General features: G+C 46.8%; 1 protein-coding gene across 1 annotated transcript; it reads right to left on the bottom strand.

Moving 5' to 3' along the window:
• Window positions 1-5,730: 5,730 nt before the first annotated feature.
• Window positions 5,731-12,276, bottom strand: LOC130537882 (uncharacterized). Its single transcript, XM_057054979.1, has 4 exons — window positions 11,855-12,276; window positions 7,840-10,857; window positions 7,038-7,112; window positions 5,731-6,402 (listed from the first exon to the last, which is right to left on the bottom strand). The coding sequence occupies exons 2-4, from the start codon at window positions 10,791-10,793 to the stop codon at window positions 6,186-6,188; spliced, it is 3,246 nt and encodes a 1,081-aa protein (XP_056910959.1). The 5' UTR covers window positions 10,794-10,857; window positions 11,855-12,276; the 3' UTR covers window positions 5,731-6,185.
• Window positions 12,277-14,574: the final 2,298 nt, after the last annotated feature.

Here is a 14,574-nt window from a genome sequence, read left to right as displayed (position 1 = left end):
GAAGCTCCCACCTGTCTGCGGTAGGTTTATTTGGCCTCGCTGCTCAAGTTTATGTGCTGTTTTGTGTCCGTTTTTAATTATTTGCCTTTATCCCCTGGTCCAGAGCAGAAGTGTGCGGTGTATGATTAACAGGAGGAGATTCACAAACAGCCGTGATGGTCTGAAACAGACTTAAACTGAAGTGATAGGAAGAAAAAGCTGCTGGCCTATCTCTGCGGTGCTCAGCTTTTCCTGTCACCTTCGATCGAGTTACCAATTAAAGTCAGTCCGGAGACTCCTACAGACCTCACCGATAAATCAATAACTCCGAAGTTGAAAGTTAAGATCCTCTCGAGACAGCTTGAACATGTGTTGTGCCACCGCACGTGTGTGCAGAAAATAATCAACTGCGGTTGCTTTAAATGTGCAATGATCCAGAAATGAATGTGGGAGGGTCAGTGGATGTTTAATATCCCAAATCCCAAAGTGGGCCATAAAATAATGCATCCTGGGAGGAGGAGAATGCCTGAGAATCACTCAGCCTGCTGTTTGCTCAGCTTGAAATAGCAGCTTGTTGTGACTGGGTCAAGAGGAACTTGCTGGACTGATATCTCCTGTTTGCTAATCTCCCAAAGGGCCAGACAGACAGATTGAACCTCATCATTTCTTGGTTGTTACACAAATATATTTATAAACTGTGTACGGATATTTCAAATAAAACCTCTTTCAATTAACCCCGCTGAAATGCATGCTCATTACTATCTATCTATCTGTCTGTCTGTCTGTCTGTCTGTCTGTCTGTCTGTCTGTCTGTCTGTCTGTCTGTCTGTCTGTCTGTCTGTCTGTCTGTCCGTCCGTCCGTCCGTCCATCCGTCCGTCTACTCTATCTATCTATCTATCGACCCGTCCGTCCATCCACCCATCCATCCGTCCGTCCATCCATCTGTCTCTATGATCCATTGTGGTAACATCTGATTCTTTCTTCCAAGTTGTCAGTCATCAGAATAAATACATAAATGTAATGATTTCCTTGTGGTGAATGAATAATTTGCTTATATAAGATTATTACATTTGGACTGTTGTTTACACAGCAGCGATGCACCGTCAGAGCGGCTCAGAGATATCAGGAAATGACTGCGCCTCGTGTCTCAATCATCCTCATCCACGTCATGCTAATGAGACATGAGCGATCCTGAAGTGCTGCTGCCCACTAACAAGCTATTCTTCTTCCCTTTCATGGCTGCCGGGCTGACCTGTTCCATGATGCTACACATCCCAATCCTGACTTTCATCTTTCATCAAAGCTTTCTTCCATATTACATAAAAAAACAGCTCCGAGCCAAAACGTGGCCACAAACGCCCCTCTCTGATTTTTTTTTTAACTACTATTCCGTGCTGGCTGGACTGGCATGAAATCTTATACAGCATCACAGTTGGGTTGATACTGGGTCCAGACATTTGTGACTTCTGCAGCATTTTTCAACACTGGAGCTGTCAAGTATTTTGTTTATCTGAAAGAGCAGAGCGGTAGATGTGGATGAATGATGGGATTCCGTTGTGTTTGTCTTAGCGTGCTGCTGCTGCTGCTGTGTGATACGACCCTCACTCCCACAATCCTCCAAAGGATGTCACGGCCGTCACTGTCAAATCCGGAGTGTTTTACTCCCTGTTTTGTCGGAAAGTGGTCTGGCTTTAAAAGATGTGAGGCTTCGCTTCTTTGCTCTGTTCTGGAGAGTTAAATTAAAATATTAATTAAAATCTCCATATCTCCTTCTTCCTGGTCTTTCCTCTTCTGCCCATTGGAAGCCATTTTCCCTTCAGATCTCAGTGAACTGCTTCAATCCCCACAGGATCTGGCAGGAGGGAGAGTTGTAACCCCCCCCAGCTTCTTCCTTTCTTGTGTCCCCACATCAAAATAAGTCATCGGTTTTGGCTGCAAATCAGAACAGTAGCGATAATTCCATAAAGAGACATAAGGACGTGACCGGACTGTTTGTGTTTGCTGGGAAAAAGTTTGGGCAAAAGAAAAAAAAAATCAGCTCATAAAAACAAGTGCATGCTGACAAGTGAGCCAAAATCATAAATCAATTAGAAATAGCACAAGTGCTGTTTTTTTAGTCTGTGTTCAGGTCACATTTGGTGACCTGCGTGCTAACATGGCTAACGTGCTAATATGAGACTGCATGAATACTGCAACTACAACTGTGATGTTTAATGAACTGATTTGGAAAATAACACTCAAGAGTTCATGCACGCACGCACGCACACGCAAAAACACACGCACGCACACACACACACACACACACACACACACACACACACACACACACACACACACACACATACCCTTTATTCTTCAATTTAGCCAATGAAAAGGGAACAAATTCCCATGATATTAACAAAGTTAATGATCTTGGGTGGGTGCTTGGGGTGAACATATGCTGAGTTGTGCTGTCGGTAGTAAATTGGTGTGTTAAATCAGGTGTTCATAAACTACTGCATGAAATTGATCGCACACATCTCTCTATTCATGTGCTGCACGCTTGTCTTTTTTAACCCCTTATGGTGATTCCGGATGGTGATTAATGTGTCAACACTGTGCAATCTTGTTTTGGATATAACTGTATTCAACTTGTTTGCTGTGTTTAGTGTATTTACTGCAAACAAAAGTTAGGTAAAAAGCCACTGCCAATGTTTCTGCAGAAGTACGGCTGCAACGTGTGCAGGTGATGAGATCAGAAGGTCACCCGCCTCAGGGGTCCCTTTCACTGATTTCCTCTACAACACCTGATCAAAAGGAATCAAAAGGTCAAAGTGTGACCTGATTTTGATCATTCCACCTTTTTATTTGTATTCAGCTCAAATGTGAATTAAGAGCTTGCCTCCTTTTCAGTTTGGCTCAGGGATAATGCCAGAAAAGGCAAAGGGAAAAGGTCAGAGCCAGAAAAGCCCACCAGTTTTGGTTGTTCACCTCTAAATACATAAAAAAACAGATGCTTTTCCGTTATTCATGCCGAAATTTAACAGCTAACAAATTCATCATTGTTGCTGGTTATGCTGTTTTGAAATGCCAGCTTATAGATCCATATAGATCCCGTAATTTCCGGACTATAAGCTGCTACTTTTTTCCTACACCTTAAACACTGCGGTTTATTCTACGGTGCAGCTTATTTACCGTAATCCAGAAATTATGTGCTTTATTACTGTTATTATTCCTGTTCCAATCCAATCTTCCTGAGAGAAGAACAACGGTGCAACTAGAACAACAGTTCACAGATCTCTTCCGATGCTCAGCAGGCTGCCGAGGAGGAAGAGCACAGTGGAGAAAATGAATGTTTCCTCTCGGAGACCGCCTCGGTCGGGCTGCCCACAACATAACAGATAAGAGATTAAGCTCATTACAGCTGTTGGGCTCACATTTCCAGTTTTGTCCAATTAGAGCTTGTGTAGAGTTCTCGGCGCTCCAAATTTGGAAAGGTTTTGTGTGGAATGTTGCACTCAGATGATCAGAATATGTTTTGCCGGATTAAAAACACACATGAGTCATTGGGGCCTCATACTGTAAAGCTGCAAAAATGCAAATCAGGCCCAGTGGCCTGTTCAGGATGTGTGCACATTTGTAATGCATGCACACTGTAATTTGATATTTTCTGATTCAGAGTGAAGCGTCTGGGGGAAAAAGAAAAATCCAGCAAACGTGATGCAGCTGCACCTTGTTAGAATCTGGGGATGTTTGAGACCTTCTGGCTGTTCAGGCTGCAGCTTCAGACCGAGGCGCACGTGTACGTGTTCATTTATAGCTCGATATATACGTTGACATAAGTTTATGTCTTGGGTTTGGACGACTCACTGCTGGTCTTTTATTTTTGGCCTTTCAGAGACTAATTTTATGCAAACCTATGACCACAGACAGTTTGTTGGTGTCGGGATGTTTTAGTTTGACCTCTTGTCACAGGTCATTACCGGAGGAACGTTTTTTAAAACGAGGGTGCTAACAGGTTTCTCTGAACCATCAGGGTGTTGGAGTAATAGTGAACCTTTACATTGTGAGCCTGTGTAGCCGCGACCCTCTGCCTTTTTACCCAGCGCACAGGCGAGGCTCATTTCAGCCGCACAGAACTTTGCATGCAGGAGCTCGTCAAAGGCGTCAGGACTGAACCATCACTGAACCCAAATAATGAGATAAAAGCGGCCGGAGGCACCGTCGGTGCTGCAGTTTAGTTTGACTGGGTGTGAAAGCAATACTTTCAGAGGTTCAAAGCTAATAACATCCGTGTTAGAGACTTTGGAGCGTGGGCTCAGGGTTGTCAGATTCTTTATAATCTGCTGTTTTTCTAAATTAAATGCTTTTGTTTTCATTTAGATCTTCTATGTGCAGTAAATCTCTTTAGAAAAAGCAATAATAAGTATTGCGTTTGTGAGCTTAATGATTTGTGAGGACATCTTTGTAATTATTTATTGATACAGAGTGGATATTGGGGATTTCATTGTTATTGATAAATGAATAAAACCATTTATGCTCCTTTATTAAAGGCTGCACCTTCTTCCCTTGCTCCTCCCTGCTGTGTAAACGACTTCACTAATTTCCCTGCTGACATTGTTCAGCCATTCGTCTTTAAAATGAAACACTTGAACATTCACACGGAGGAGGAGTTATTCCTCTCACTGCGAGCAACGTTCCGCGTTATGGAACGCACCGTAAAAGCAATCAGCTCTGCGGCCTGTCCATGCTTTGTTTTATAGCGCCAATGTCTTCGGCTCCAGGACCTGGCAGAGTGCACCGGCTGCACTGTCGTTTCAGCAGTATTGCTTTCAAAATTGGCAGATCCATTCGCTGAAGCTCAGCAGCTGGTCAGGAATTCATAAGCAAGCGGGACTCAAACAGGCTGATCCCTGATCGGTAAACACGACCCCAAACTGATCTAAGTTTGTTGATCACAGGTGAGGCCTATGGTCTAGCCTTGCACCCTTGTCCTTCCCTACCACCCTCAGATGCTAATTTTGAAGGTGACCCCAGGGAATGTTTCCCAAAGTTTGTAAAATGCCACTTGAAGCCAAGGATTAGGTGACAACATCACAAATTCACACTAATGTCTGTCACCACAGGCAATGACATTTCACTGCTAAAAAAAGGTCAAAGGAACATCATTTCTGCATCGGGGGGTCCTGGAAAAGAACACGTTCCATGCCTTAAATAGCAGTAAACAAATCACCTGTTTGGTATATTTAGGAGAAACTATTTAAATTGAAGCATGTTTCAATAAAACCAGTGGAAAAAGTGTCTGGTTGCTAATGAGGAACAAATATTTCCAATGTAAAGGTTGTTGTTTTGTGCCTACAAAAAAAGTAACACAACAATTCCAACATGTTTATCCTCCCGCCTGCAGCAGAAACACGTCAGTCTTCTTCTGAAGGGGAAATGACATCAACATTTTTTTACGTAGCTTAGTCTTAACAACCCAAACTGGTAGTTGATGGTTTTTAATGTACATTTACATCCGGGGTTATTTAAATCTCAAGATCCCCTAATTAAAGAATTGGCTTCATGACTGCACCCACGTGCGCTGAACAATCCCGCGCTCGAACGCACCTTCCCTCACATCAGTGTTTTATTGAGGCCTTTTTATGAAGCTCAGATTGTTTGGGGATTTGGAGACCATCGGCACAGTTCCTCCATCCTTCAAGGGCTGCGGCGGTTTTTGGGCGTGCCGAGATTTGTGCCTCCAAATTTGGCTGATTTCATCCACAAAGGACGCAAAAAGGATTCATTTTATTCAGAACGTATCAAGGTAAAACATTCATAGACAAAGCAATCATCTCATTATTTTACACGTGGAAATTGCTCCTTTTAAAAAAAAGTTTGGCATTGCACAGTTAATCTAAGGAGAGAAGCTGGGGGACAGCTGAAGGAGACTGGAGCTGTGGGAAGCATGTCAAACAGGCCGGAGTGACAACAAAATAACACCGTCTTCAAACTGGAATAGAAAAAAAACTCCTCACAGCTCAGCTGAAGGTCGTGCAAACCAACTGAGCACGACATGAGCTTTGAAAAGACTCTTCTTCAGGGAGACGGCAATTGAGAGTAATCCCACAGTGTAGGGAAGGAGGAGAATAGTCCGGCTCCTTCTGGCAAAGGCTTGTGCTGGTCAGCGATAGTCAACGCTGGATTGTGGCTATTCAAACTCACGGGGGTATTCGGAGGATGTCTACCTCTGCTGGATTTTCCTCGGGAGCCATTTGAAAAGAGTCTTGCACAGTTTTTTGCTTTTTACCTTGGACTTTGTCAGGTTCTTAATGGTGTTTCTGAGCATGCTAATGTTCAGGGAGTGAGCTAGGTGTGTGGAGAAAGCCTTATTCCCTCTCGGTGAACGATTAAGCACCTCCAGGAGATGTCTTTCTTGCTGCCTGAAATCGTACTCCACGCTGGACAGACAGACAGACAGAACAGAGTGTTTAATTAGGAAAGCTAGATGGATGTTCAGGTGCTTCAGAGAACATGAAAAACACTTTTTTGCAGCTTTTTGATACGTTTCATGCCTGTCAGATTCCAGAGTGCTTGATTGGTTTCAGCAGGACGTTTCTTCTGACTGGAAATGTGTCTGTTTTGATTCTGTTTCAGAAAGCGCGTGCATCCACCTTTATCTTCCACTTGGCCTTTGAGAAACAGCCTCTAGCACATGCCACTCAGCCAATCAACTTACATCATCACTTTATCATAGAGAAAAAAAGGTCGTTTAAAGTAAGCAGATCAAGAGGAATGTTTGAAAAGTACTGTTCAAGGCTCTGCTTTGTAGGGCTTATTTTCCCCATAAGATAACGAGAAGCCTTTCAGATTAGCCTCTCTTAGCCTCATTTGCACGTGAAATATATCTGGGACGGTGTTTTCGCTCTTGTTTTCCCATTGCATCGCCTCCACCTGATGCAACAATTCAGCAAACGTGTGCAAAACAACTGTGCAGGCAGAAGACGGCGAGCTCTTGAGAAAAGTCTCCCATCACGGGACACAATTGTTTCTGCTGGCTAGATGGCACAGCAAGATGGCGGCCCCTGTAGCTCACCTGTAGACAATACACGCGGTCTTCTGGCAGGTGGTGCAGTTTCTCAGGTCCTGTCCAGCTGCGTTGCACCGCCGGCTGCAGCGACCAAAAAAAACACATAATTAAAATTAATTTGGCGACTAAGAGAAACTTTCCCTACGCTCAAACTCCACATCTGACATTCGCAAAAGACAGCTGCTGGCACTGACGGGGCGCGTAACGGGCATGAGACTCATGTGTCTGACATGGGTCCGTTATTAGCGGTTGGTTATTCTGAAACATGACCCCAGAGGCAGTCGCAACTTATTAGCGCGCAACAGTGAGAATGATTGACGGAGACACGTTCCCCGGAGGTGGTGTTAATTCCTCTTATTTGTCCCAGGAGAGTTTCCCCAGCTAAATAAATCCCGGCGAGACGTGCCCTCTCTCCAAACACCCAGTAGGTTTCTGCCACAGCCTGGCTCCCGGTCGCAGACCTGGTTGCAGGTTTCGGAGCAAAGTTAAAGCTCCGCGTTGTCACATTGCAAAGCTCGATCCACAAAGTCAGCCTGTTGCGCAACGTCTTACATAATCTGGACCCAACCGAAGTCATTATTTATTTCCGCTGAAAAGGATGAACTTTTCCAAAACCCGGTTCAGCATCAATAGTCAATAACAAACGCGCCGTTGCTTCCGGAATCTTCCTAAATCACCAAATACTGTTGCGGCCTCTCCTTCGGCAGTGAGAGATTCAGGCTGATGCCGTCAGCGTGACCTCATCTTTATTTCATCTGTCTGACTGCGCTCTTGGAATATTAAGAACATGTAACGCACGGACTCTTACCCACTGCTGGGAGTGTGGGACATCTCCAGGTCATGGATAATGTTCAGCAGAGTGGTGATTCTGTCCTTGTTGGCCGCCAGGCTGGCTTCCACATTCTCCAGCTTCTGCTGCAGGGTGGCAGATTTGCAGCACTGTGGGGAGGGGGGCAGCAACCGGGCCACATCGGCTGGGTGGGAGTGAGCGCCGCCGGTGTTCCCCGGGCACGGCCGAAGGCCAGACAGGCTCAACTGCAGGCGCGGACGGGATGCCAGATCCATGGCAAATGACGGGAGTGTGGAATTACAACCGGGGTCTGAATAAAGATCCCCAACCGGGGGTGTCAAGATGGAGGAAAGCTCTGGGTCCTTCTGTGATCGTGGTAGGGATGAAGTATCCGAACCAGACGTCAGCTGGTTTAAAGATGCCTTGACGCCATTGGCGTCTCCACGGGGGTTTGTGTGTTTATCCGCGCTGGGATCGAGCCCCACGTCTGCCGGCCTGGCAGCGAGCTTCTCCGCTTTTTTTATCTGCTGGTCTGTGTTTGCTGGTGGGCACGCCGCACACTGTCCCGCACGTTCTGAGTATCCTCCACAACGCCGTTCTGTGCTCGTGCAAGCGTGCAGGCAAGAGCCGCTCGGCTTAATTAGGGAAATATAATTCCGAAGGCTAGTGACCTGTGACACGCTGGAATTTTCATGGGGTTTTGACTCATAAGTGAGTAATGTCTTGATCGGATTAGCATTTATTTTGTTTCCGCCTCTATGTGAATCGCTTCTGGTGGTGATGTCGGATTTACTGTGACTTGCATCAGTGTCTCTTTGGTGATATTCCGGCAGGGTTGCCAGCTCAGACACCACAGCCGGACATGCTGTCGAGCTGTTTTCCTCGGCGGAAGCGACGCAGCCTGAACCTGATTCATCACTGGCTTGTGCGTTGCTGCCTTTTCCCGGTGGATTCGTATTATTCCCACCGCGCTCTCTGTTGTGCTGCGTCTCGTCCGCTGACTGAAGTGAAACCGCCGCCGATACGCAAGCGCCCGCTTGGCTTTCCGCCGTTGTGGCGTCGGAGGCGGCGGCTGTGGGCGGTGAACTTTTCACACAAGTCGATGAGTTCCTGAGCGCTGTAGCTTGAGCACATCTACGCATAATTGTGGAGTTAGGAGCCACGCCTGAGAGTGGAGAAGAGTTTGAATTCTGGGGATTTGAGGAGTTAAGAGCTGCATTTGGAGTTTCTGTATAAACAAGAGCTGTTTCAGCATTTTTGCACTTGGGTTGAACCGAGTAACATTGTGAAGTCGCAGGTTTGGTGGAATAATGCGTGATTTTGTCTGAATTCTGCCTCCAAGTGCTCTGCTGTGGAGTGCTGAGTGGGACGTGCGGCGCAGTGCTCTGAGGGGCGCTTGAAATTGCAGGACGCCCGCTTGAGTCCATTACAGCGGTAAACAGTGACCTTTGATGCGGCGCATAACCTGAACAGGGCGGAACACACGACTGGCTCACTGATGCAAATTGTGTGTCTGTCTCCAGTTTATGGGCTGCCTCTAAAGCGCTGGGTGCTAGTGATACAGGTTTAGCGTCGCTTCCGTCCGCGTTAACCTTTGCTGCAAACACTGAACTCTGGTTTTTGGATGCAGCGTTAGCGAGCGCCATGTTTTCTGCGGGCGCTAGTGCGGCGTTAAACTCTGCGGTTCTCTTGAGTGCGTTGGTGATAGAAATGGTTCCTGCTCCTGTGGCCGTGGTGTACAAAGAAGGTGGCGTGGTGTCAGGCGCAGCGTGGACCGATACGCACACACTCATGGGCCAATTGTGATGCGTAAGGTTGCGTTGTGGGATCCCACGGTTTTGGGGATACGTGTGCGTGGTGTGTGGTATGTTTGATTTGGTGGCAGTGGCCATCTGTGGGGTCAAATGAAGCCTTGATGCCTGGGAGACCGTGTTATGCTGTGACGGCTTTGTTTCAGTAGTGCCTTTAGTGACATTGACCGTTTTAGCGCTGACAAAGGTGGATTGTTGGGTGAATAATGCTTTCCTGGCAACAGCTAAGTGGCTCCTGGAGTGCAGCGGACACAGTGGCGTTCCTATTTTGCTGTGTGCGACTTCCACTACTGATGTTCTCTCATCTCTTCCAGTGATGTCAGAGTTCTGCTGCTTGATCTTGTGCTCCGGTTCAGTCAGTGGGAACTGGTCGGTTGTCAAGAGCGGGTTAACGGCCTTCTCTCCATGACAAGCGCTCTTCTGATCCAAAGTGAATATTCCAGCGGCGTCCGACTGTCTCCCGCCACACTGGCCGCATATTTTTTGCGGCGTCCTGAAAGGTCGAACGCCAGACAGCAGCAGAGGCCTCCCAGATTTCTCTGCGTGATGACTTTGCAGCTTGGCTTGTTTTTTACCAACAGAGGATGCGACAGGCTCCGCCTCAATACCATCGACGCTAATTCCACCGATGGCCTCGGAGTCCACCACGCTGCCGTTACTGTAGCGAGGGGGTCTCAACTTTGACTTGACACCTGCGTCTTGAGAAGGGGGCAGGCTTCCTTTGGTTTCCTTGCTTTGACAGTGTGTCTGACTGATTTCCAGACTGCAGGTCACATCCCGAGAGGCCTCACACTCCACAGTTTTGAAAGTGACTTCCTTTTTAGTCTTTGAGCTCCTAGTTTTCAGTTTTAAAATAGCCCTTTTCTCCTGGTCGCTCTTTAGTATCTCCTTGTACTCGCTGTCATTGTTAATGGAACTGTTGGACATTTGAATGCTGTCTGATGGTGCAGCTAGTGCGCCAGGTAGCTGCATACTGTTGACAGGGGGTCTTCCTACCGCCGGAGAGGTCTGAACCCCAATGCTGCACTGAGTCCCCCATGACTGCAGTAGGGCCCCTCCAGTCCTGTCTCCTGCTATCGTCCTCCAACCGCGCACTCCGACCAGAGCGGGGACACCCAAAATTGGAACCGGAGCTGTCAGGTCGACCGCTCGTCTCCCCATCCTTCCAGTCAAAGAAGCCCGGCTATTTGCGAGAGCGATGGCGCTTCCACACCATTACACCCATCTGAAAGTGAGAGAGGGACAAGTTTACTGTGAGAGACAGTCGAGGAGGCGCGGTGGAAGAAATCCATGAGTAAGCAGGACGATTGGAGACAATGCACAGAGCGGGAGCGGGGACAACAAAGCCGCAGACATGAAGGATAAATACAGCTGTCACGAATCAGCCGTTACTTTGTGATAAGAGGAAATTAATGATGCCCTTTCTTTTTAAACTGTCCCGACAGGGTGTGACCGGGGAGAAATTGGAACAAATCCGCTGATGTTGCAATAATATTTAGGACAAAAAAGTCTTGAGTATTAGCATTTCAAACGCACTCTCACACACACTTCCTCTGTGACAGCCTCAAAACTGCGTTTCTACGTGATTCTGAGGGGTGTGAATGAGAGCTGCATTGTCCTCCACATTTAGATCAACCTTGGAACGAGACCATAATGTTTCAACTGATGCTACAGACTTCATTACAGCACTTAGCCAGAGGCGTTCTGGCAGTTTTGACAAGATGGCATTTTGCGCCCGTGCGCGCACGTGTCAGCAGATCCCACGTCTGTGCAGGGAGGAGGGGGGTGGTCGTCTTGGGTCTCTACAAGTCAACGGCGGGGCAGCGTCACGTGGATACCGTGCCTATGGGAGGTCATAGGTGTTGATTAATGCTCAGGCAGAAGAGTGTGTGTTGTGCTGGAAGCTTTGATTTATGGTTTCAAGTGGTGAACAGAGCCAGTGTGACAGTGCTGCCTCCTTCCTTCCCCACAGCCTCTTCCAGGGTTGTCAAATTTGCAATAGGAACATTTAATCACCAACTCCGCTGCGATTTGTCAAGTCACCTATTTGTCATCAGCACCTAATGCCAAGTGACAACTGGTCTCCTCCATACTGTAAAATCCAGCTGTGCGCAGGGGACCAAACCGCTGCACAACGCACTTCCTGCGCGGTCGAAACAAGTCAAACGTTTATTTGCGGCTTTGCTTGAATTCTCACGCAGTGTTGGTGGTTGCAGACATACCTGACGCTTTGTTTGCTCGGCAGCAGGACCTCTCGGCTCCCGGATTCCAGATTTGCTGCTACTTTTCCATTTGTTGTTTTGTGTCCTGGCTGGTTTCTTGGTCGTAAATCCTTCGATTCGTAGAAATCAAACTAAAGACAGAGTCTGCGTTCCAGCACCACTAACAAGCCTCCTCCTCCGAGGCTCAGGGTCTCAACTGATCTACCTTATTGATCAAGCTTGAAGTGGAGCGGTGTCCTCAGTGCTGCTCTTGTTGTGGTCCTGCTGCTCCATGCTGACTTCATGATCACAACACCGCAGTTGGCTACAGTACGGCTGCCCTCCTCCTCTACTCCTGCACGCCTCCCCCCCTTTTCCTCCTCCTCATCTCTTTTTCTCTCGCCTCTCTCTTTATGCAACTACCCTCCTTCCCTTTCCTGAGAGACAGAGGAGAAGGAGAGCGAGAGAGGGAGGGAGGGAGAGAGAGAGAGAGGGAAAGAGAGGCAGTGACTTGCATCACCCTAGTAGGGACTGTGTGTAATTTACCACGCACAGTGAAAAACAAAAAAAAGCAACTCTCCGAAAAAATGTCCAACACACATAATGAATGTGTGAAATTTGAAGCCTTTTTGAAATAAGGCAGCTTCTCATCTGCCTGCAGGCTGTCTGAAACATTAACACCTGGATGAAATAATAAGTCAATCAAATTTGCTAGGAAGTTGGTGCTTTGGTCTTGGGTTCGTTGATTTTGCCCTTTCTGGACCAACTTTTCAGTCTCTGTGGAGTGTTTGATTGGGTTCAGGGTTCGAGCTGCTCCACTCAAAGTCACCGTGGGTTGTCTTGACTGTGTGTTTAGAGTCATTATCTTGCTGGAAGGTAAACTTTCAGCCCTCTCTGGGGAAGTTCTGAAGACTCTGGGACAGGTTATCATTAAGTCTATTTCTCGCCTAACTAGTCTTCTTGCCCCAGCAGCCTAATGTTGCCCCAGCATGCGTCACTGAGATGATGGAGGTGATAAAAGGTGCTCGGTTTTCTTCAAACACGATGCTTTGAGTAGTTTAATATTGATGCCATCAGAGACTCTTATTCCTCACAGTCTTTGAATCCTTGAGGTCCATTTTAAACAGACTCCAGGTGCTTTCAGGTGTCCTTAACTAAGCTCAGACTGGTGGAGCTGCGGTGATGACTGACCTTCTGGAACCTTCTCAGAGTCAGAGGGACCATTGGGTTCTTGTTCTCTTAACGAGACCCTTTCGCTTCATGAGGTTTCTTCAAGAAAGACAACTAAAGATGATAAAATAGTAAACAGTTGCATCAGTGGGTGTTTTACAGACACGGGCAGAATGTTGTTTAGTGGATGCTGACTGAAATCCATTAAACTTTAACAGCGTCTGCAGACTGCACATGTATTCCATCAGTGCCGCCATGGGCAACTCCAGAATGACTTAGTTAAAAAAAAAAGAAAGAAAGCTTGTGTTGCCTCGAGATGGTTACACAGCATTGTATTACTGAAACTGTGTACTGTGCCTTAATGACATGGTTAAATATTTAAACCATGCTTCTTAGAGGGCGTGCTTTATAATTAGGCTGTGTGTTATCGCCACTTCCTAAATTTCACATTTGTTCTGAGCCTTCTGGTGGCAGCCGTGTCATTCATTCGATTCGCTGTGGCGACAATGAGCTGATAATGAAGAGAGATCAGACCATCAGGTTGGTGAAGGGCTTCGAGATCCAGCAGAGAACATCGCAGAACAAAAATGGATCATCGTCCATTCTGAGAAATAATGTGTTTCGGGGCCTGCAGAATATTTTTAATCAGCAAATGGGTGGAACAGCAGTAAGTAAAAGCCCAAGCACCAGAAGCCATAACCTTTGATTGAAGGGGTCAAGGCCTATAAGACCAACATGGTGGCCAAGAGCCCAGCTTTTACCATGCAATGCACCCCCGACTTGGAGCTGAGCTGAGTGTGGAGCTGAAGAGGAAGCTTATCTTGCCACAGGATGTGGCAGTGAACTTGCTCTGACATGATCCTGCTATCCAAGGAAACGAAAACCATCATAACGCTGCGGAACTCGCAGAGTCCTGCGAAGAGAGGCTGGACACATCTCACCAAATGATGAAGGCAAAATACCAAGATCGAAGAAGCGGATTTAAAAGGAAGGCAAGCAATCAGCTTTCCCATTGAAGTCGGCCACTGTGGGCTCCCAAAACGATCGATGCCCTGCTTAATCCACAGGGTTGGACTGAGTCTGGCTCAAGACAGCTGTGGATGCAGAGAGCCCGCAGTTTAGACCCTTCTGCAGATGAAACCCAGTCAGACATCGCTGCCCCTGCTCAGGCGAGGAGTACAAGCTAAGAGGTGGGACATCTGTGAACCTGAGATCCCTGCTGATAATGTGGAGGAGTTTCCAACAATGTGAGTGTGGATTTAAAGGAATACAGAAGAAGAGCTGCATCACCATGGATACACTACTACTGTAGTTGCTACAGTTGCAGCTTGTGGCAAAGCATCTCTGATGTTGACTTCACCTCTGGAGCTAAACAACAAAGTTTCAGGGCTTTTCCTAGTTATCAAAAAAAATGTAGACCCCAAAAACCCAGCTAAATAATTTCCTGTATTTTCTTTCTTAGTACCTTTATGCAGATTTGTTTAAAATAATGACGTTTGAAAACACGTAGTTTAATCTAAGACCTGTGAGAGTATTTTTTGTATAATAGCAAGTGACAAATGTGAACTGGA

Source organism: Takifugu flavidus, chromosome 14 (assembly GCF_003711565.1).
Source record: "Takifugu flavidus isolate HTHZ2018 chromosome 14, ASM371156v2, whole genome shotgun sequence".
Lineage (NCBI taxonomy): Eukaryota > Metazoa > Chordata > Actinopteri > Tetraodontiformes > Tetraodontidae > Takifugu > Takifugu flavidus.
The sequence above is the reverse complement of the archived record's forward strand: the minus strand, read 5'-3'. Positions and strand labels throughout refer to the sequence as shown.